We start from the raw sequence: 24,182 nt of genomic DNA, 5'->3' as shown, positions 1-24,182 counted from the left end.
TGGAGAGGGAGATCGGAAAGGTGAAGGATGGGAGGGGAAGAGTGGTCTTAGGTCCGGTGGGGGTGAATAAGGTTTTCGAGGACTTTTACAAGACGTTATAAGAGCCAGAGGTTCGTGATGATAAGTGGGAATTTGAAGTTAAATAAAAATGGAGGCCGGGTGGGTGGAGGGGAATGGCAGGGAGGGTGGGGCAGTTGGGTGTTAGTTATTTACTTGTTCGGCGATTACCTGTTTGGTTTTTTTTGGTTTTGGTTGTGATTGATGTATGTGTATAAATGCCTTAATAAAAACATTTTTTTTAAAATTGGTCCACTGAACGAGGCCCCATGGCTTCTCGCCGCAAATGAAGGCTCGCCAGCTGATTCGCCAGCACCTGCTCGTCAGGCCCCCCCGCTAACAAGGTCGAGCAGCACCCGCTCAGCTAACCCCAGCCAGCTGACAACAATGGCGCCCAGGAGACCGGCCCCAAGTTTGGGAGATGCAGATCTGGGGAGGCACACAGATGCAGTGGAGGCCTGGAGAGATGTCCTGATCCCCTGAGGGTCCCGGAGGGTCAGCTACCTGACACGGGGTGAATGCTGGGAGTGTGACTAGGAGGACTGACCTTCAGCGTCGGAAAAAGGTCATCGGCCTACATCAGGCAGCACGAGTGAGTAGACATTAATCCTAGCCCCCACCCCCCCCAAAACTGAGACCTTTCTGCCTCACGCAGGCATCCACCCCCCAAATCTCCATGAGACCCCCAACTCTCCCTCCACGTCCCCCTTCAGGAACCCCGCCCCCACTGTGAACCACATGTGTGGCTAATGATGCCCTCTCTTGTCTTCTCTGGAGAAGCTCTCCCACAATCGCTGGGAGTGGGCCCAGACTGGCAGTGGTGTGCCAGACATAAGAATCCTTACCATCTTTGAGGAACGTGCTCTGGAGGGGACTGGTGTGGCCGAGGACAGAGCGATCACCAACGCGGAGGCTGGCGGACGCCGAAGAGGTGAGGAACCAACTGACGAACCAAGAGGTGAGCCACTGGTGCACGATGCCGGCACCAGTCATGAAGGTGGGTCGTGCTAAGGGTCTCAGCAGAATGTCCGACTCACTGGGGGATGTCACCCAGTACCAGGCTGACATTGATGAGATTCTGCGGGACATGTCCTGCTCTCAGATGGGATTGGCCGAGGCACTGCGGAGCTTGTCCCAGTCGCAGGCAGGCATTGCCGAGGCCCTGCAGAGATTGTCCCAGTCACTGAGGAGCATCGCCGTGGGGGTCGACACGATGGTGCGGACCATGGGGAACTGCCATGGCTTAATGAGCCGGATGATGCAGGGGCAGCCGGGGCTCGAACCAGCTGCCTCTCTGTCCCAAGGTGAACCCCAGAAGCCTATGGGCACTGAGCGGGAGGAGGGGGTGCTGGATGGTTACCCAGACCCGTCCCTTGGATTGGCGACGGTGGCCACCAGCTCCCCAGAGTACAACCCCTCTGATGAGGCTGTGTCTCACAGTCAGCACATGGGACAGGGCGACACGGTTGTGCATGTGCCGCCGACAAGTGAGCCATCGGGAGAGTGGGGAATTGTTACATACAATAAACACCCTTGTGCAAAATCAGAATGATGCCTCTGTTACTTTGTTCCGCCATGTGGGTTGACCTCCGTCCAGGCATCTTCCTCTTCCTATGGCACTCACCCACCCTCCGGCCGTGGACATGTCCCAGAGTTGTATCCCATCCCCGGGTGTTCGGATGTTGGCTGCTGCGTGTGTGCTGTTGCCTCCTGCAGTGTTTAGGCATCAAGGTGCATCAAGGTGTGATTGGGATGCTAGACAATAACTCCCACATGTTACATGGCCTGCCCACCCACGGAAATCCACTTGGGTTGTGTGAAGTGCTCACTTAACCAGGATAGCCAAGTCCCTATTCGCAATAGCGTTCAGCCGCATGGTCAGAAGCCTCAGCAGTTGATGAGGGGTTATGGGTGGTCAGTGGGGCAGACTGGCAGGGAAAATGGTTGCCCCAGAATGGATACACATGATCCAGGGTTGGCATGGTGGTATCGCGTGCGTTTTCCCCCAATGCCTCCCCTCCCACCCTCCCATTTTGGCCAATAACCCCCCCCATCCGAGGGTCCCCCACCCCCAACTGGGACGGCAAGCTACTCAACTCCTCGGCGACCCACAGAAGCCCTTCCGACAGGTTCACGTTTTTCAAAAGGAGTACTAATCAACGCCAGCGTGAGCACTTGCTGGGGAGGACGCTGAATGACGGGAGGCCGTTGGATATGAGGTGGCTTCCGTTAATTGTTTGGAAAATGGGCAAAAGTGATGATAATTGGTTTCTCACCACACTACGGTGAGATCTAGATTTTGCCTTCGGGAGTGGGCCGGTTGCATCGCAAACTGTTTGACGCCTGCCGTGGTTCTCGTTTTCGGCCTCTCCGGCTATTCACTGGCCTTGTTTCGCTCAAGTGAGAGCACAATAAGGCCGGAGAATCTTGCCCTAAGTCTCACTCCTCTGCTCTTTCTCTATAGCCATGCAATTTTTGAAGTTTATACCCCTTTTGAAAGTTACTATTGAAAGTTACTTTTGAAAGTTACCATAATTTCTGCCACATTAGGGAGGAGTGAAGATCATGGAAATTAAAGCAGCGATTACTTTTCTGCCAATCACAAGGCAGCCACATTGAAAGTGATGTTTTGGCATTGTTCCAGTAATTTCGTAAATAATATTATCCACAGATCATTGCTCGTCACAAGGTGTTTGTGTTATTTTCTATTATTCTTTACATCCACATAGCTTCAATTAGTAGTGAAAAGCTGTATCCTACCAATGAAAATGTCATACCCATAATGTTGGGATTTAGGACAATATTTCAGAACTCCTAACATGCACTTATTTTTGAGTTATTACAGAAAGCACAATAAAATGTACAGCCTGTCAGAATTTATAGGTTCATAAATAACACTGACAGTGCTAAAGCCAGTTCTTTGGAGATACCCATCGATGGATAGCTCATGAAGAAATAGATAGATAGATAAAATATATAGTGTAGTGCTTGTTGATTCCATCAGTCAGTGCCTTTTAGATGGGAAATGATAAAACAAATAATATAATCACACACTCCTTTGTAACAATTTCTAGTTGTGGAATGGTACTTACCAACAAATGAGGTTTCTCCCAGATATCCTCTGCGCTTCAGTGAAACCTCCAGGAATTTAGAATTCTCATCTATTAGGTAGTACTCCTTTTCCAGCGAGATCCAAGCCCAGTTCAAACGGAAAAGCTGATTCTTCAACTTATTACCACCTACAGAATAATTGACGAGAGCACAAATTTATTCAAGAAGCACATGATTAGTTGATAAGTCATTGCTGTAGATTATGAAGACGAGGATAACATTTACAATAGGGCCAAATATTTAAAGGTGACAATCCCAGCACTGATTCCAGATTTGCCAGGTCAGTGGAAGGGCATCTCTTTTACGTGGCGCTGGTGAATGCCCAAGGCATTACAGATGTATCCCATCTGTTCCACTCTGCTAGAAATTCTGGCACCATCTGAGAAACCCCCCACCCCACTCTCTGGATAAGATGTCCCTGGGCAATCTGCTATGCTTGATTTTGTAAGGCTGAGCAGGTTGTCCTAGTTGAATTAGAATCTGGCATATCCAAGCCCTGGCCTTTTGCTTTGGTTCAGACCACAGTCTGGGGAATGGCTAAGGAAATTCACACGGTTTGAAATTGGCCTGTATCAGCCACGTAAAACAGCGTGTAAGTAAATCGAGAGCTGGTTTTCCACCGGCTCACTTTTTATTTATATGGAAAATATCACCAACATTTTAAATTTAAATTTCAAACCATGCAAAAGAAACAGCGAGAATAAGAAGTGGGTATTCAAAAAGATTTTGAACTATTGTTATGTGAACGTCATTGGAAAGTAGATCGGCCTCAGTGAAAAATAAAACCAGCTGCTGATTCATTTTCGCTATCGCACTTCTGACATTGACCAGTTTTACCCCACAGGTTCAAGATAGCTTGTATGTCGTTTGGAAGAAGATTGGAGTTCAAACTCAATAATATGGGCAGCATGGTGGCTCAGTGGTTAGCATTGCTGCCTCAAGCTCTCGGGACCTGGGTTCAATCCCAGCCTCGGGTTACTGTCTGTGTGGGGTTTGCACTTTTCCCCCGTGTCTGCATGGATTTCCTCTGGGCGTTCCGGTTTCCTCCAACCGTCCAAAGATGTGTAGGTTAGGTGGATTGGCCATATTAAATTGCCCCTTAGTGTCCAAAAGGTTAGATGGGTTACTGGGTTATGGGGGTGTGGGCCTAGGTAGGGTACTCTTTCCATGGGTTGGCGCAGACTCGATGGGCCAAATGGCTTCCTTCTGCACTGCAGAGGTTCTATGATACTATGTTTTATTATGCTTTCCATGATTATGTATCTGCATATAAGTTTTAGAGATGGTGAAATAGAATTTTTCAAGTGTTTTTGATATTTGAGCATCATTGTACATTGCATCATTTAGATGCAAATCTGTGTTCTTTTCCTTTTCAATAATAACAATATTTTCAAGTGCTTGTCACATGAAATGGGGAGTGCGATCAAACCAAAAAAAATTAGAGCCCATTCCAGTTGGGATTAGCCAAGTGGGAACAATCCGCCACCTAACGGCACTCTGTTGCTGTTTCCAGCCCTGGCGGGGAATGTGTGCCCCTCTCTTCCGTGCAAGAAGAGATTGGGGTGCCATTTAAAAATGTTTGAATGGCGCCGCGATCTCTCGACCCCAACATGACCCCGGACCACCCTCCCAACTCAAGTATAAGGGGATCCTCGGCCGCCCGTTCCCCACCTCACACAGGCAGGGTACCCCTGGGCCCGATCCCCGGCGCAGGAAGAATTCCAGACTGGCACCCTGGCAGTGCCCATCAGCACCACCTGGGCACCTTGGCAGTGCCAGGCTGGCACCTGGGTGGCCTTGCCAGGGTGGTACAGTCAGGGACCAGGATAACAGTGCCAAGGTGGCACAAGTAGTGCCAGTGTGTCATACTGCCCACAGGCTTAAACCTGCCAAGCTGCACATTGGGCGCAGGCCTTTCCTGCCACCCGTTTCCTGCCCTTGGATCCATTGATGTCAGTCCATGAATCCAATGGTCTCTAATTTGTGGGTTAGGCAGTTAAAGCCTATAATATTAAAGAGCCGGATTCCTGTGGGATCAGAAAATCTCTGCATCTTTAAAAATGTTTGGCAGGATCCAGATCCAGAAGTTCTACCCCCATTTCTGACCTCCATATTCCATTCCTGTTCATGGAGGAAGGGAGTGGGCCCTTTCCGATGTAAACCCAAACTCTTAGTGCTGAGTTCAAATAGACCCGATTCTTACTGATCCAAGGGCCTGAATCCACATATTAAGGCACAAATAAGTAGATGCTCTTGAAGAGCGGATGAGGTCTGTTTAAGAGTCATGACCTGAATCTTTTTTAATCCGCTGATTTTCAACCATAAAAAAGGCTGAATTTGTCAGTGAAAGTTTAAAAAGTCCTGTTGGTCTGCCTTGAGTGACAAGCCATCTGGTGTAGATTTGGAAAATAAATGACCATATTGTTGTGCAGTTTCAATCGAGTTCTTTGTTGTCACTTCCCCAAGTTTTATTATTACATCACCACGAATGCTTGGCTGAGTTTCAAAAGCTACAATCAGTTGGAGGTTCTGTGTTCACAGTTTCACTGACAGTTTGAAGAAGCCATTTGAGCATTGGCTGTCATTGCTGTGGAAGTCGGTTTGTTTTTATAAAATTAAACAGTTGATATTCTCCGGTGCGCCAGCCACATTTTCAGGTGCGGCGGGCCCCCGCCGCCAGCAGGATTCTACGTTCCCGCAGCCAGCCAATGGGGTTTCCCACTGTGGCCACCCATGCCCTCGGGAAACCCGCGGGCGTGGGTGTGCTGCCGGCGGCCAGAGGATCCCGCCGACGGAGAATTCCGCTGCCTATTTCTGATCCTGATCAAACAAAGAAACAGTTACCTTCCTCTGATTTTTTTGAGCTATTTTCCAAGGGAGAATCCTTCACATCTGACTGAACATTGCATGGCTATACAGGAGTTCGACCTTTTTTTTTCAGTTTAACATTTCCTGGGTAACTGTCCAGGTAAGTACTTCGGATCTCCCTGAAGTCTCCGACACAAATTCGCGGTTGGAGGCTTTTTTAGTGGGTGCTGGGGAGCAGGGGAATTATCCATCAGATGTTCAAACTTCTGTGGCAATTCCCATGGAGTCAGTGTATTGGGACGTCTAAGATGTTTTGTAGCGCATGTTCTGGGGTACATCTGGTCTACGACCATGCAGAGACTGAAAGATCTACCCAATATTTGCAGTGAACAATGCAAATAAAACAACAAAGTTGAAATCTGGTGCAACAAAAATCAGTCAATTTGACTTTGAACAAAGAAGAGTCGAGTTTATCCCAATCAATCTCAAAAACAAGACATTCAGGTTTCTGCTCCCTGGATAGTACACCTCCTTTTAAAAACAAATAAAAGATGGAAAGCTTTTTAATGGAAGGGCTACACAGGTAACAGTATTTGTTTACAGATGTCCAGCCTCAGTTAACTGCTTCACAACTCAACCCGTATTTCTTTGATGTTTTTTACTAGTCTTCGCATTTGGATGGATAAAGTACACCACCCATTGTAATTACTATTCTATCTTCTAAACGCTCATTTATTGGTCTATAGGCATCAGTGAGCAGCTCTCAAACAAACCAACAGCCCATATGAAGCCTGCTGTGTAATTTATTTCCTCCCTTCTTTCCTCCTTGGATATATGTATTTATATCCTCTTCCCTCCTTAACTTTACCCTCACCCTGGTAAGTACAGGGGTAAACAGGTGAGATTGCATACAATGTCACTTAAACTCTGCAGCCTTGAAGAAACCAAAGAACGTAATGGCCAGTTGTTTGTGGTCAGCAATGAAGATAAGGAGCTTGCCACTGAACTCAGAAAATAATATAATGGAAGAAAAACAAGTTGAAGTCAAGTGACCACAAGACATTATTTGGCAAAATACTGTTAAAAATTTTCAGCAGTTCCATACTGTAACTGAAATATTCAAAAAAATACAAAAATCAAAATATTGTTAAAAGTAGAAAGCCCTAATTTTAACCTAATGTGCCTGCTGAGAACAGACCATGGGCGGGATTCTCCGACCCCCCGCCGGGTCGGAGAATCGCCAGGGGCTGGCGTGAATCCCTCCCCCGCTGGTTGCCGAATTCTCCGGCACCGGATATTCGGCGGGGGCGGGAGTCGCGCCCCGCCGGTTGGCGGCCCCCCCCCCTCAGCGATTCTCTGGCCCGGATGGGCCGAAGTCCCGCTGTTGGAATGCCTGTCAAGCCGGCGAGAATCAAACCACCTCTCTTACCGGGGGGACAAGGCGTCGCGGGCATGCTCCGAGGTCCTGGGGGGCGCGCGGGGCGATCTGGCCCCGGGGGGTGTCCCCACGGTGGCCTGGCCCGCGATCGGGGCCCACCGATCCGCGGGCGGGCCTGTGCCGTGGGGGCACTTTTTTCTATCCGCCTTTGCCATAGTCTCCACCATGGCGGAGACGGAAGAGACCCCCTCCACTGCGCATGCGCGGGGATCCCGTGAGCGGCCGCTGACGCTCCCGCGCATGCGCCGCCCGGCAAAGTCAGTTTCACGCTAGCTGGCGGGGCACCAAAGGCCTTTCCCGCCAGCTGGCGGGGCGGAAATCCGTCCGGCACGGGCCTAGCCCCTCAAGGTGAAGGCTCGGCCCCTCAAGATGCTGAGAATTCCGCACCTTTGGGGCGGCACGATGCCGGACTGATTCGCGCCGTTTTTGCCGCCGATCGGCGGACATCGCGCCGATTGCGGAGAATCCCGCCCCATGTTCTGATCAAACACCTTGGGCTGCATTCTCCGCTGTCGGGATTCTCCGTTGCACCAGCAACACACCAACGCCTGGGGATTTCCCGATGGCGTGGGGCTACCAAAATGGGAAATCCCATTGGCCGTCTGGCAGGATGGAGAATCCCGCCATCGGAGGGGGGGGGTGCTGCAATTTCGTCCCTTGATTTTCATTTTCAAATTTAGAGTACCCAATTCATTTTTTCCAATTAAGGGGCAATTTTAGTGTGGCCAATCCACCTACCTTGCACATCTTTGTGTTTTGGTGGGCGAAACCCACGCAAACATGGTCGCCCCTTGATTTTCGTATGATTTTCAACTCCACTGAAATTAATGTGAGAGTGTAGAATCTGGCAACACATCTCATTTTTAAAGTTACTTAATACAAGTCTTAAGAAACATTCCATTTGAATGTTTCAAAACAAAATACTGAATAATTAAGTGGTGTTATAGTGCTGGAGTTGCAACTAATGTCCTAATGGTTTCATTTGGTATTCAGCGCGCATGCTTAAGGCCCATCATATATGAAGAGGTGCATACAAGTTAAAACAAAGAGCCTTGGGTTAAAATGACAAACATTCTTTCTCTATGCAGCTGTTAGAAAGAATGTTAAAATGTCTTCTTCTGACTCACTGGGCATTGAATTTACCCATAATTTTATAGGCAGGCTTCACAGAGGGGGGTGAGAAAATAGCATGTGAGCCACATCGGGAAGGCTTGCTGGCTCATTGTTGCCAAGGAAACTTTTACAGGATCAGGCTGGGGGTAGGATTCATTCTACACTGGCATGTGGTCATTTAAGATGCCTAAGCTCCCAACCTCCCTCAGTAATGCTCACCTCTTCCAGTGGGGACATTGATCCTGTCCCAAGTGGCGAGTGCGGAGGCAGGCAATTAGGAAGCGGAAATGGCTGAGCCAGTCTCGCAAGTCATCAAGTGTGAGCTCAGGTCTATCATCTAGTCCCAAAAATGGGTGTCCTGAAGCCCACGGTAAAATCGAGTCAAACGTTTGCTATAAAAATGTTCACACAAAAGGGACACACAAAGGAAAAGACCCAAAGCCATTAGCTGTACGTTCTATGTCACTGAAACAGATGGTCCTGCTACCTGGAGTTGAGCAGTTGCAAAGGGCTGCAGCTGATTTCAGTAAACCATGAGGTGAGGGAGTCAGCACTGAAGGTTGAATGTTGTACACTCATTGAAAAGTACCCTGTGATCAAAAGCAAGAAAGATCTGGTGCAAATATATTCAGAATATTTTGATGAGAGAAATGGATGCTTTGAAGATTTTGAGTATCATATCACCATTGATCCAGCGAAGAAAGCAGTGATTATATTCTCCATGTAAAGTACCAAAAGAACCAAAAGGGAAAGCTGGAAAGAGAGTTCCAAGGGATGGGAGAAAAGAAAGTGATTTCCAGAATCATAGAGCCTACAGATTGGGTAAACTCATCATGGTGAGAGGGAAGACAAATGGACATCCACAAATGTTTGTAAATTCCAAGGACTTTAATCATTGAATGAATAGAATAGAATTTCTACAGTGCAGAAGGAGGCCAACCAGCCCATCAAGTCTGCACCGACCCTCTGAAAGAGCACCCTACCTGGGCTGACCTCTCCCACCTAACCTGCACACAAAGGGAAAATTTAGCATGGCCAATCCACCTAACCTGCACATCTTTGGACTGTGGGAGGAAACCAGAGCACCCGGAGGAAACCCACGCGGACACAGAAAAAATGTGCAAACTCCACACAGTCACCCGAGGCCTGAATTGAACCCAGGTCCCTCTGGCGCTGAGAGGCAGCAGTGCTAACCACTGTGCCACCCCTCAGGCAATAAAAAAATTATAATTTCCCTGTTCCAACACTGAAAGGGATCACATCAGCACTGGCAGGAGCAAAGGTTTTCCACAATCTTGATGCCAAAATTGACTACTGGAATGTGGAGCTTGACGAGGAGCCTTTGTTGTTAACAACTTTCAAAACACCCTTCGATTTTAATAAATTTGTAGCTGTCTTTTGACCTTAAAGTAAAAGGTGTTTCAGCACGAATTAGACAGGACATATTGGGGAGGCAAAGGATCAGTCAGCAGATAATATCCAGATCTACAGTGTAGATGAAAAAGATCATGGGCACGATTCAACCACTGGCGGTGGTAACTGGCGGTGTTATAATCCCCATGAGACCCACCAGAACGACTTGATTAATCTTCCCGTGAGCCTCGTGGAGTATGAGCTCCGCCACTGATGTGTCTCTGCCAGGGATCAGTGGCCAGCGGTATACCCCAGATGGTGGTCACGGAAATATCATTCCCTGACATGCTACACAGCCCCAAGCCAGTTCCGCTGCCATTGGAGGTGCAGTCGCTGGCAAAGAGGAGCAGACGTCCTCCTGCACCTATGGACTTCGGGGGGGAGGGGGGGTTGTTGCAACCCCACTAGACACACGGGGATGACCTGATTGATCTCCCGTGAGTCTCATGGAATAGGAACACCCCCGCTGAGGGGCGGTGATCCATCAGCGGGCTCATTAATTCACAGCCATAGAAGCCGGTCCAGGTGGGAGCCGAGTTGCAGAGTAGTCCTGACAGGGACTGGGACTGTTACTGGTAAATACTTTCCTTTTGGAAATAAACAATTTTTTGACTCTCCTTTCTGGACTCCTCCATGAATGATAAAGTGGGAAAGGTGAAAATCAAGATTCACGCCAAACACGGACCAGTTTGCAATTCACCCGGCTCGTTCCCGATAGCGAGTTCTGGATCTTGGCCAAAAATGGTGAACATATCAAAACCCTCATTTGCATTTCATTAGCGAGATTGAAGTCGAATGCAGTGGCCTTGCAGGAATTACCCAACTTGACAGCCAGAAATCACACGGGCGTTGGCAGTACTCCTTTTGAAAAACGTGAAGCTGACACGGTGGTTTCTGAGGGGAAGTGAAGAAGTGCGTAGCCATTCTATTTTCCGACATGCAGCTCAAGGGCACTGGATCATGGCCAAGTACCCTGCTTGGGGGAGGGGGGGGGGGGGGGTGAGGAGAATGCACGACCGCTAAGGGGGATTGGGCTTGGTCGTGGGTTGAAGCGTTCCATGTCGGGGTACCCCCTTGGCAGGGGTGGGGGAGTTGCATCTGTGAGGCCTTCAACCTATCTTTAAATATTGTGGAGACCCATAAAAGAGGCAATTTCACTCCCTTTTACTGTGACCAGCCTCTAACTTCACGGATGAAGACTATTGCAAATGATGAATTGCCTCGTTAGTTGTGAGAGCAGTTCACACTCCTCAACTCTCGATTGTCTACTCCAGGGTGCACGTGCCATGTCTCAGAGGATGATTAGTTCACAGCATTTCAATGAAACTATAAAGCCTGAAGTCTGAACTCAGCACCATAGAGGCATGTGCCAACTCTCAAACACTCAAGAGCTGGGCTTCAGCACTGGGGATCCTATCGTGACCAAAGGATAAGTGTGAGGATCAGGGGAGGGCACCTGAGCACAGTCTCCCTAATGTTCCTGGTAGAGGTCTGGGGCCAGGGGTCTAGGGGCTCCTGATATGGCCAGGGGTGAGTGTGCAGAACAAATGTTCACATCTGTTCGCTGGCTGGCACTCTAAGAGAAGGCCGGGCAGTCATGGTAAGGGTGGGGGTCTTGTGGGATTTGAGGTTCCGGGGTCGGAAGCCCTAACTGATTCTCAGTCTCGCTCCTTCCCCAATTCCTTACAGATATCAAAATGGATGGTGGTGTCGGTTCTGCAGCGGCTGTCATCATGTTGCTGACGGCAACCAAGACATGCAGATGCCAGAGTAAGGCGGCAGCAGCAATGACAGGATTCTCTGACTCTGCGCCGGGTCGAGGAATCCCTGGAGGGACGCGAGAATCACGCCACGCCACCCCTTTGCTGGCGCCGATTTTCGGGAGCCTGTGGGATCGCCGGCGCGCTGGTCAGGGGCCGTTGTAAGCGGCCCCCCCGCCGGTTCTCCGGACCTCAACAGGCCGAGTGCCAGCCGAGTTCGGGGCCGAGTCCCACCGGCATGGGTTACGTCTGGTCCCACCCGGTGGGACCTGGGAGTTCTGTCTGCGGGGGCCGTCCTGGTGGGGGGCAGGGGGGATCCAACCCTGGGGGGCCTCCACGGTTGCCTGGCCCGCGATTGGGGCCTACCGATCGGCCGGCGGGCTGGTTCCGTGGGGGCCTATGTTCCTCCGCGCCGGGCCCCTGTAGGGCTCCGCCATACTGCCCGGGGGCCGGCGCAGAGACGGGAACCCAGGCGCATGCATGAACTCGCACCGGCCGTGGCACGCATGCACGAACTCGCGGTGGCCTTGGCGTGCATGCGCAAACTCCTGCGTCGTACTAGCCCCCTGGGAAGGGGTGGATAGCTGCCAGGTGAGGCCCGTTGACGCCGAAGTGGCACGTGCCACTTTTCACACCGGCGTCAGAACTTGGCTGCAGGATTGGAGAATCCCGGCCATAGGCTGGGGGCGGCACTCCATCTGCAGGGGCCGCCGCATACCCTGAAGACCCGGCCGCCCATCAGGTTGAGCAGAAACCGAGAGAGGGAGGCCAGCGGTGGCCCAAGGTGTACAAGCGTCATGATCTTACAATAAGATGACTGACAGCATGTGGCGCAGAAGACTCCATCTCGGGAGTTAGAGAATACGTGTGCTGCGGATGTGGCACCCCGTAGAGGAATAAGTCCGCTCATGGTGGCCGTGAAGGCTACTACAGCTTTGAACTTTTATTCAATCGGTTCATTCCAGGGTTTGAGCTGGGACCTGTGTAGAATTTCTTAATCTGCTGCCCATAGGTGCATCCGGGAGGTCACGGAAGCTCTGTATGCCCGGGCATCAGACTTTATCACCTTCAACCTGGATCAGGCCCACCAAGATGCAGGATTCTCTGCCTTCACCAGGGTGCCTTATGTCCAGGGGGCAATAGATTGGACGCATATCGCCCTGCACACATCGGGGCATCAGGGTGTGCCTTTTATTAATAGGAAAGGGTTCCACTCCCTGAATGTTCAGATTGTGTGCGACAACTGCCTCCGTATCATGTATCTGTCTGCTCACTACCCAGGGAGCGTGCATGACAGCTACATCCTGGGGTACACCGAGATCCCCAGCATCTTAGAGGATCACCCCAGGATGACGAGTTGACTCTTGGGGGTCAAGGGATACCCGCTGAGATTATCATAGAATAGTCCAGAGGCCCGAGACTGAGGCGGAGGCCCGATACGATGAGGCACACTCTTCCACCCGTGCTGTCATTTAACTGTGCATCTGACTGCTGAAAATGCAGTTCCAATGACGGGACCACTCTGGTGGTGCCCTGCAGTACAACCCTCTGAGGATCTCCTGCTTTGTGATGTTCTGCTGTGCCCTCCACAATCTGGCACAGCAGCGGAATGACATGCTGGAGGAGGAGGAGGGACATGCAGCCTTATCTGAAAAGGCAGACCAGGAGAATGAGCCTGGGGAGGAGTCGGAGGAGGGGTCGGAGGATGGAGGACGGTAGCAAGAGTCCTACATGCCCGGATGACCAGGGAGGTCCTCATCCTCACCAGATTCTCATAGGACGGGGCTATGTCTATCAATTCAACCCCTTGCCCCCATTTCCCTCCTGCCTCCCCATACCCTCACCCAGGGTTGTTGAAGGAGCGGTAGAAGCCCCAGATGGAGTTTGGGTTGGAGTACATGGGGAAGGCAGTCGGGCAGTTGGGGAGGGGAGAAGTCGAGTAGGATGCTGTCTCACCAACTTAGGAAGCAGGAGGTGGCGAGGGAGATCGGAAGGGTGAAGGATGGGGTGGAAGAGAGGCACTGGATACAGTGGGGGTGAATGGGGATTTTGTGGAGTTTTATAAGAGGCTCTATGAATCGGAGCCACCGACCGAGGTGGAGGGATGCGGCAATTCCTAGACAGGTTGGATTTCCTCAAGGTCGAGGAGGACCTGGTGGAGGGGCTGGGGCCCCCATTGGAATAGTGGAGGTGATGGAGGGTATGGGGGTGATACTGGCAGGGAAGGCCCCGGGACTAGATTGGTTCCCTGTAGAATTTTCTAAGAGGTTTTCTGGGGATCTGGGCTCTGCTGGTAAAGGCATATAACAAGGTGAGGGATAAGGGGGAACTCCCGCGTATATTATCGCAGGCTTCCATATCCTTAATATTGAAGAAGGATAAAGACCCAGAGCAGTGTGGACCCTATCGCTCGATATCGTTGCTAAATGTGGACGTCAAATTACTGGCAGAGATCTTGGCCTCGCTTATTCAGGACTGTGTATCGGGGGTGGTAGCGGAAGACCAGACGGAGTTTGTAAAGGGCAGGCATCTGTCGGCGAATGTCAGGAGATTACAGAATGTGATAATGATGCCCCCGGAGGGACAGGATGTGGAGGTGGCAGTTGCAGTAGATGCTGAGAAGGCGTTTGGTCGGGTGGAGTGGGAGTACTTGTGGGAAGTGTTGGGATGGTTCGGGTTTGTGGGCTGGGTCCGTTTGTTGTATAGAGCGCCGGTAGCGAGTGTATGGACGAACCGGGTGAGCTTGGGGTACTTTGGGCTAAACTGTGGGACAAGGCATGGGTGCCCACTCTGCACGTTGGCAAGAGAGCCATTGGCAATGGTGCTTAGAGCATCAAGGAGTTCGAGAGGGATAGTGCGGGGGGGGGGGGGGGGGGGGGGGGTTGGTGGAGCCACAGGGTCGTGATATATGCGGGTGACCTGTTGCTTTATATCCACTGAATTATGAATATTCTAGAAGAGTTTGGCCGATTTTCAGGATACAAGTTAAATATGGGTAAGAGTGAGATCTTCCCGATCAAGACCAGGGGGCAGGAGAGGAGGTTGGGTAAGCTGCCGTTTAGGGGACGTGGGGGTGAGCTTTAGATATTTGGCATTCAGGTGGTGTGGGGTTGGGAGCAACTACACAAACTGAATCTGGCAGAGTTGTTGGAACAGATGAGGGGAATTTCAAGAGATGGACAGTGCTCCCACTATCGTGGGCGGGGCAGGTGCAGACAGTGAAAATGACGGTACTCCCGAGGCTCTTATTTGTTTTTCAGAACCTCCCCATCTTCATCCCAAAATCATTTTTCAGGAAAGTTAAAGCTTTGATCTCAGGGTTTGTGTGGTGGAGAAAACCCCATGGGTTAAGAAGGTGCTCTTGGAACAGGGGTGCGGGGTGCAAAGGCTGGCCTTGCCAAATATAATGAACTATTACTGGACGGCGAATATAGCCATGGTTAGGAAATGGGTAGTAGGGGAGGCAGCTTCTTGCAGAGGCACTAGTTTAGGGGCATTGTTGAGGGTGCCTCTGCTGTTCTCACCGGTCAAGTACTCCATGAGCCTGGTGGTGATGGCAGCCCTGCGGGTGTGGACAGTGGCGGAAGCATTTGAGGTTGGAAGGTGCCTCAGTGTGGGCACCGATTTGCGGTAATCATAGATTTGCACTTTGGGGGGGGGGGGGGGGGAGAGAGAGAGAGGAGGTGTAAGATGTGGAATTTCGGGGGTGGCGATGGGCAGGTATTGAGTGCTTTGGGGACCTGTTTGTGGGGGTCAGCTTTTTGAGTTTAGAGGAACTGGAGGAGTATGAGCTGCCCAGTGGGAATGGGTTCCGTACTTACAGGTACGGGATTATGTGAGGAAGCAGGTGCCGTCCTTTCCCGAGCTGCCGCCCCAGGGCTACAGGATAAGGCGATATCGAAAGCAGGATTGGGTAAGGGTAGGGTGTCCTAGATTTACAAGGAGCTAATGGACTGTGAGGGAGTCCCGATAGAGGAGGTCAAACGGAAGTGGGAGGAGGAACTGGGAGGGGATGTGGAGGCTGTGTTATGGGAGGAGGCTCTAAGGAGGGTGGGTGCATCTTCATGTGCTACGATTAGCCATATTCAGTTTAAGGTAGTTCACAGGGTGCATATGAAGGTGGCCAGGCTCAGTACGTTCTTTGAGGGGGTGGAGGACAGGTGTGGGAGGTGCGCAGGGCGGCCCGCGAACCATGTTCACATGTTTTGGGCTTGTCCGATGCTGAAGGGACTCCGGAGAGAAAGGCCGACGTTTTGGCCTTTGCCTCCCTGGTAGCCCGGAGACGGATTTTGCTGGAGTGGAGGAACTAGGTGCCGCCGAAGCTCGGGGTGTGGGTGAGCATCCTGTTGGAGTTCCTAAGATTGGGGAAAATTCCATCCATCAACTTCTTGAAGGAAAACTGAGGTTTCAGCGAGGGCAGGGAGACGCGGGGAGGGGGGAAAACGGCAAGGAGTTTGGGGCGTTCGGGTAGTTATTTATTTGTTATGAGGTTTCTGTTTGTTCTTACTCTTATGTTTGTTTGTGTTTAATGTATATACAAATGCCTTAATAAAAATAATGTAAAAAAATAAATAATGAATAAATGATAACATGTTACAGCCAAAATACATTAGGCCAACATGGTCATTTAACATATAATTAAAATTTACAGAACTTTTCAAGTGAAGAAAAATATAGTTTAATATTACACATTGTAGTGAAATTTCAAGACTTCAAAAGCTATACTTTGACTCTCACTCCTCTTTAAAGATTTTATTAAAGCAACACATTCAAATGAAGTGGGATCATGAATCATTTTTATGAAACACTGGAATGCCAATGTTACTGCTTCGTGCACCTTTGGTATCGGCAGTGTATTACCTTTTTTGTCCATTCCACACTATCCTGTCCAAGAGTTAAAACCTAATTCAGAAATGTATATTAAATTGTAAGAGTGTGCTGTGATCGAAACCTCCAATAACCTCAAATCAAAAGTGCTCTATCCCCATTTATAGCAATTTCCACAGCATTGTTTAATGTAAGATGGGATGCAGTGTGGTCTGTATGTTTTCACGATTAAAACAGTAAAAGCATAAAAATTGTTTTATGCTTTTACACTCAGTAGCCTGATATTTAAACCATTTTAGGCCTGTTCTATCTCATTCTTCAAGCAGAGAACAAAGAAACTGGCATGCATCATAGAATTTATAATAATAACAATCTTTATTGTCACTTACATTGACACTGCAATGAAGTTACTGTGAAAAGCTCCTAGTCGCCACATTCCGGTGCCTGTTCGCGTGCACTAAGGGAGAATTAAAAATGTCCAAATGGGAGGGCATTCAGCCCATTGAGTCTGCACCGGCCCTTAGAAAGAGCACACTCCTTAAGCCCACACCTCCGCCCTATCCCCATAACCTCCCCTAACTTTTTTTAGATACTAAGGGGCAATTTTAGCATGGTGAAACCACCCAACCTGCACTTCTTTGGACTGTGGGAAGACACCGGAGCACCTGGAGGAAACCCATGCAGACACGGGGAGAAAGTGCAAACTCTACACAGACAGTCACCCGAGGCCGGAATTGAACCCGGGTCCCTGGACCTGTGAAGCAGCAGTGCTAACCACTGTGCCATTGTGCCGCCCCATGTATGCATTACTTAGATTTTCCTGCTGAGATTTTCCAAACATTTTATTCATTCATGGGATGTGGGCATCACTGGCTAGGCCAACATTTATTACCCATCCCTAATTAGTTTGAAAAGGTAGTGGTGTGCAGCCTTCTTGAACTGCTGCAACCCATGAGTTACCGGAACATCCATAGTGCCGTTAGGGAGTCCTGGACGCTTACCCATTAGCAGAGAAGGCATGGCCTTATAGCTCCAAGTAAGGATGGCGTGTGGTTTGGAGGGAAACCTGGCGGTGGTGTCAATCCCATGCACCTGCTGCCCTTGTCCTTCTAGGTGATACAGGTCACATGATTGGAAGGTGCTGCTGAATTGCTGCAGAGCATCTTATACATGGTACACACGGCCGCCACTGTGCGTCAATGGTGGAGGGAGTGAATGTTGAAGGTAGTGGATGGGGTGCCAATCAAGCAGGCTGGTTTGTCCTGGGTGGTGTTAAGCTTCAGGAGTTTTGTTGGAGCTGCACTCATGCAGACAAGTGAAGATTATTCCAATAAAAAAATACAGCAGGTATTTAACACTCCAATTTGAATACAGAAAACCAAAATATAGAAGCCGGAGGGTACGAACTACTGGCCGTGTTGTGCCCGAATGGGTGTGCGATGTGACTGGTGGATCCCGGGAGAGACCTCCCCCGGGCTTCCCAACAACCAGTACGCCTCGTGAGATCTACCCAGGTCTTGCAAGGCATCGTGATCAGGATCGTGCCCACAATCGGCGGGACCAAGCCTCAAACGCATAAGTAGGTTTAAAACCCACTTAGGCGAGCTGACTTGGGATCTATTGGGCTCCAAGGATCTACCCGCCTCCTCAGGAAGGCCCCAGCCGAGGGATGTTCAGAACTGGTCCACACAAACGTGGACCATGCAGAATGGCACCCAGGGGGTCTCCCAGGCCATTAGAGGCCTCTGGGTGGCCATGGACAGGGCAGGGTGGCTCCCTGGCCCTCCCCCTGGAACGTAGTAGACACCTTGGCACTGCCAGGCTGACAGAAGCCCCACCAGGTCGCAGTGCCATGGTGCCTGGGTGGCACCGACAAGGGTCAAGGCCTAAAGCGGGCCATGCCCATGAAAGGAGGTTGGAGGGGTGTTGGGTGGGTTTGAAAGGGCCTCTTGAGGTTTTGGGGAGGTGAAGCGTGGGACTCCTGGAAAGGGGAAGGGGCCAAAAGGGTGTGTGGGAAGGCCTGAAAAAGGTGAGGCACACTGCGACCCCATAGCGGGGTGTCATCACTTGTAGGGGGGGGGCCTAATATCCATGTGTGTGGGGGGGGGAGTCACATTGCCCATGGATAGGGGTGTGTTAGAGATTGGGGCTCAGTTAGAGATCGGGGTCGGTTGCAAAATGTTGGCCTGATCGCTGAGGAACCAGTCTGGCCAGCGGGTTCAGCTTCCCAATTGTGAAAATAATGGGCACGATTTAACCAAAAGGTTTCTAAGTGTGATAGCGAGCGGGAAATACCGCGTGCTTCCCGACGTTCAGCCTAGCAAGGCCGTCACCACTATAAAATGTTAATGGCCCCACGAGCTTCACGCCGCAAATGATGGTCCCGCCGACTGATTCGCCGGGACCATGCTCGCCGGGCCCCGCTAACAAAGGAAAGCAGCACTTTACCCGATCCTGTACAGTCAACCCCACTCAGCTTGGAGCCATGCCTCCCAACTGCCCAGCACCATTCCATGCCCCGGCCCACCCATATCCAGCAGTGTTGCCCATGCTGCCCCTCCCATTCTCCCCATTCCATCACCCTCCATATGGGCTATCTGCCCACTACCTCGGTGGGCAACGGAGTGGTCAGGCTTCTGGGGCACAATCTGGTGAGCACCACACAGTTGCTTATGCAGCCAAGGTTTGGTCCAGCTACCCCTCTGTCCCGAGGTGAACCCTAGGGCCCTATGGGGACTGCCTCGGTGGAAGGGGCGCTGTAGCCACCCTACAGAGTGGCGATGGCAGCCACCCGCTCACAGAAACCCACCCTGCTAATAGCACCCGGAACATAATGGCATAGCGAGGCATATGCCACCAGCAAGTGTGGTGGGACCCAGAGCCCCCAGTGGACGCCTGCCAGGGGCACCAAAGGCCATGAGACACGGCAACCCGCAGGCTCTGCTGTATATCCTGGGGACACATCTCGATGCAATGATAGAGCACAGAAGGCTAAGCAGGCCTAGGATCACTGAGAGAGTACCGTTTTTCTTTATACTTAAGATGACCCATACATTAAGATGTTGTTGCTTTTTATATTTGTGGCCATTGCAGACAGTTTCAGCCATGACAGAAAATAAGCTAATTTTGAACAGAAAATCAGGCTAAATTGAATTTCTGCCACAGTTAGTTTATGTACGATGCAATTTGGAAAACAATCACTATTACAGTACCATAAATCAATCAGTGAAAAAAAATTCTGCATTGGAACTTTAAAAATGTGATTCAGTGGACTAGAGATAAATTCCAGGGAGTGGTGCATTAAGTGGCGTGGTTCATGGCGCAGCAGCCGTCGAGAAAGACCCGCTATTCAATGGCACATTGTCGTTTTTTTGGGCCTCAGAGAGGAAGTCCCTGTCGAGGCCACTCTTTAAGTCATTTACTGCACTGGTGAGCTGAGCTCGCTAGTGCAGGAAGACTACCCGCTGGATCTGGGCGCCATTTTTAAAGGCAGTCCCGATTTTTTGAACCCCCCTCAGCAACCCAACGCAGCCTCAGGACCCCCACTTCGCCCAACCTACCACTTACAGGGTCCTCGAGTCCCCCCTTAGCCCACCTCTTATGGGAAGGCTCCCCTAGGCCCGACCCCTGGTCCGGACAACCTGGCACCCAAGTACCTTGGCACTGCCAGCTTGGCACCCTGGAAGTACCCCTTCAAGTCTGGCAGTACCACCCTGGCAGTGCCTGGGTACCAGTGCTAGGGTGCCAGGCTGGAAGTGTCAAGGTGCCCAGGTGCCAGGGTACGACCCTGCCCAGTGCCCGACCACCCGGGGGCTTCAACTCCCCAGAGAAACCCCCTGAGATGACATCACAACTGGTTACCAACTTTGTAAATCAATACCAAACGGCGCTCGGTTGAGGACCGAGTGAATCCCGGGCCCTGGGTGAATTGGGCGAGCGCATATTTAAATGAGCCTATTGGCAAGTCGTCTTCCGTTGAATCTCACGAGACATTTTGAGCATTGTGAATTTTGTACGATGCTCAAACTCGCGAGACTCAACTGCCTCGCCCTCACACTACGTCGTGCTGGACGAGGCCACTGAATCGCGGCAGTAATTTTCATCTATAATGTCCTTTAAAGATATTTTCTTAAAGTATTAATTTAACAAATGGATATCTCAATTTGTTTACAAACAGGAATTTTGCTTTTGTTTGAAAGAAATTCCTGCCAATATAAAGCCATTTGTACAGGAGATACTGAAAAGGTTACAGATTACTCTGGGGATACGAGTTTCCATCCCACCCATTTCGTAACTTTACAAATGAAGAACAGAAACCTTCAACACGGTCATTCCACAAAAGAATTACCAATCTTACCCAGGTTATAATGCAAAACTGACTTACACATCTAATCAGCCAGTGTTAGTTAATGGGTTCTAAAAGAGTGAACTATAGCTTCATTTTGTTTAGGCAACAAACAACAGAAGGTACACTCCCACTGTTGGCCTGTGGGTTCCAAAAACAACTTTTTACATGTGCAGCCTGAGCGGTTTCCAATACCAAACATTTTGTTTCTTCAGCTAACTGGTTTCAGCTTGTTCCCTAGATTAACTGTAGTTAATCAGTTGAAATCACATGAAAGCATTCCAGTTAGTAGGATGGGATTGAGAAAGTGATGGAAGAAACTGCCATCTTTCACAGTGGAAGCCAGAAGCTTCACAAATACCGGTGTGGACCATTGTGAAAGAACAAGGGCGGAATTCTTCCAAAGCACCGTTAACATGTTCGAGCGGGCATGGCAGGAGGCCCCAAAATCAGTTTCACGCTGGCGTTAATTTACAGTGGGATCTTCTGCTGGTGCCAGCCATGACGGTTCAGAAAACCTACCAGATGTCGATAAAGACCCAACTCCTCCCCCGCTACACACCAGATTCTTCGCGTTGCCGATAGGAAAACATGCCTGAAACAGGTTTGGAACAATGTGGTGTGCAGATGTTAGGACTCATCTGAACAATGCCTGGCTGGGGCTGCCTCCATAGTTCAGGATGGAGGCAGCCCACAACATTGGACCCTGGAACACAACGTTCCAATGCACCTAACATTGGCAGCACGGTAGCATTGTGGATAGCACAATTGCTTCACAGCTCCAGGGTCCCAGGTTCGATTCCGGCTTGAGTCACTGTCTGTGCGGAGTCTGCACATCCTCCCCGTGTGTGCGTGGGTTTCCTCCGGGTGCTCCGGTTTCCTCCCACAGTCCAAAGATGTGCAGGTTAGGTGGATTGGCCATGACGAATTGCCCTTAGTGTCCAGAATTGCCCTTAGTGTTGGGTGGAGGTGTTGACTTTGGGTAGGGTGCTCTTTCCAAGAGCCGGTGCAGACTCAATGGGCCAGATGGCCTCCTTCTGCACTGTAAATTCTATGATAATCTATGAAACATGAGGCAGCCTGTTGCTTGAACCCCAAAGCAGAAGAATACAATGGGCTGGATTCTCCATTTTTGGGATTATGTCCCCCGGCGTTGTGAAAACTGGTCTTTTGCGCCAGGAAAATTGCCGTCAAAAGGCCACAGATTCACTGCCTTGCAGGGGGCTGTCGTGGAGCTCGCAGCTCCAGCTGCCGATACAGCCCCCCCGCCCCCCCCCCCCCGCACTTCCAGGTCAGGAGCTGCGCATGCGCACGGCGGCGGCCTCCAGCGGCCGCACCGTGTTCCATGGCAGACTCAGCCCGCAAATTTGGACCGCCGAGATAGTGCCCCCGATCGGCCGCTTGCCCGCCCCGGACCACCCGCACAATGAGCCCCCAGTCCCGAATTAGGCCCCCCCCCCATGCCCTCCAATTGGCCCACCCTCGGCGGTGGCGGCCACGGACTGAGTCCGCAGCAGCCTCGCGAGTTTCCCAAATGGCAGGACCACATTAGAAATACACTGTTGGGAATTCGGCCAGTCGGGGACGGTTAATAGCGGGGCAGGCCTCAGACAATGGCCTGAGGTGGTGGATACTCGGCGCGGTGTACTCCCTGGTACAGCGCTTTTTGGGGGGCGGAGAATCGCGGAACCGGCGCCAGCTCCGATTTCGGATGGGAAAAGGGATTCTCCGCCCCGTCGCCGAATGCGATTTTGGCGTCAGGGTGCGGAGAATCCAGCCAAATATCTATAGATAGTATAACAATGACTTGCAACAATGATTTGCATTTAAATAAAGCTTCTCAAAAAAAGGAGCGTGAAGTGAACAAAATTCAAGTGGAAAATTTGTTGACAGAGGGCAGGCTATTAAAGCTGAAGGATCAGTCTCTCATAGTTCTTTTGGGTGGGCTGCAGATATAATCGGAGTCAGAAGAATAAAATGTGTGAGCTGGCAAATTATGGGATGGCGATGAAAGACAGGTGACTGATTTGAAAATGAAGATTGTCATCTTCATGGCACAGTGGTTAGCACTGCTGCCTCACAGGGAGTCGGGCTCAATTCCAACCTCAGGTGACCGTGGGGAGTTTGCATGCTCTCCGTGTACCTTTGTGGGTTCCTCTGTGCGCTCGGTTTCCTCCCACGGTCCAAAGATGCGTGCGGTTAGGTGGATTGGCCATGGTAAAATTACCCCTTAGTTTCCAAAAGATGTGCAGGTTGGGTGGAGATATGGGGATGTGGTAGGGGGTGGGCCTAGGTAGAGTGCACTTTCAGAGGGTCAGTGTAGACTCAATGGGCCGAATGGCCTTCTTCCACACTGTAGGGATTCTATGATCACAATAGCACAATGGTTAGCACTGTTGCTTCCCAGCGCCAGGGTCCCAGGTTCGATTCCCGGCTTGGGTCACTGCCTGTGCAGAGTCTGCACGTTCTCACCGTGTCTGCGTTGGTTTTCTCCGGGTGCTCCGGTTTCCTCCCACAAGTCCTGAAAGATATGCTTGTTAGGTGAATTCGACATTCTGAATTCTCCCTCAGTGTACCTGAACAGATGCTGGAGTGTGGCGACTAGGGGATTTTCACAGTAACTTCATTGCAGTGTTAATGTAAGCCTACTCATGACAATAATAAAGATTATTATTATGATCATGAAGTCTGTTCATCCTGTACGAAGGAAGCCAAGTCAACACGACTGGTTAAGAATAATGTACAAGCTGAGAATCGCGGGCCTTTAATAAGATGCAGCTTGGTTTACAGTGTTCCGCATTAATTAAAGTTTGCTAAGCGGACAGTCAATGAAGACAGGAAAGAGGAGCACTACAGAAACCAAATTAAGGAAATGAAGGGCTGAACGAGAATTCCAACATAAGGCAGAGGTATAAGCAATGCCTGAGATAGAAGAATATAACCTACACGTGCACTGAATATGATACAGAAAGCTCAGCACTGAACAGAACCCTCAGTTTTACAACTAACAGACACAGCCTCAATGAGCAGATAAGAAGGTTGATAGAATTGGTGCCAAAAATGTAAGTATCAATAAGAGTTGAGCAGGCAGACTCCAGTTTTGAGTAGTAGGGCACCAGCACTTGGGGTTTGACAGTCAATAGACTACAATAAATTGGTCTGTAAAAATAAATAGGAATTGTTTAAAACAGAACACACTTGTGGCAGCCCATTAAGCAACAAGAAGGCACAAAATTTGACCCATCGCGCTTTCATGTGCAGATAGCTTTGCCGGGAGGCAGCGTTCAATGTCATTCTTGGCTCAATGATC

The 24,182-nt window shown here is 50.3% G+C and overlaps 1 protein-coding gene across 1 annotated transcript in view; it reads right to left on the bottom strand.

The window, feature by feature from the left end:
- The window catches only part of LOC140391964 (FRAS1-related extracellular matrix protein 2-like), a 322,439-nt gene that overhangs the window by 196,257 nt on the left and 102,000 nt on the right, over positions 1 to 24,182 (bottom strand). Inside the window, exon 3 of the mRNA XM_072477063.1 lies at positions 3,150 to 3,296. Within this exon, the coding sequence (XP_072333164.1) occupies positions 3,150 to 3,296 (147 nt within the window). The remainder of the gene's footprint in view (positions 1 to 3,149; positions 3,297 to 24,182) is intronic.

This window comes from Scyliorhinus torazame, chromosome 15, assembly GCF_047496885.1.
Source record: "Scyliorhinus torazame isolate Kashiwa2021f chromosome 15, sScyTor2.1, whole genome shotgun sequence".
NCBI classification, from domain to species: Eukaryota; Metazoa; Chordata; class Chondrichthyes; order Carcharhiniformes; family Scyliorhinidae; genus Scyliorhinus; species Scyliorhinus torazame.
Note: the sequence above shows the minus strand (reverse complement) of the source record. Positions and strands in the feature narration are given on the sequence as shown.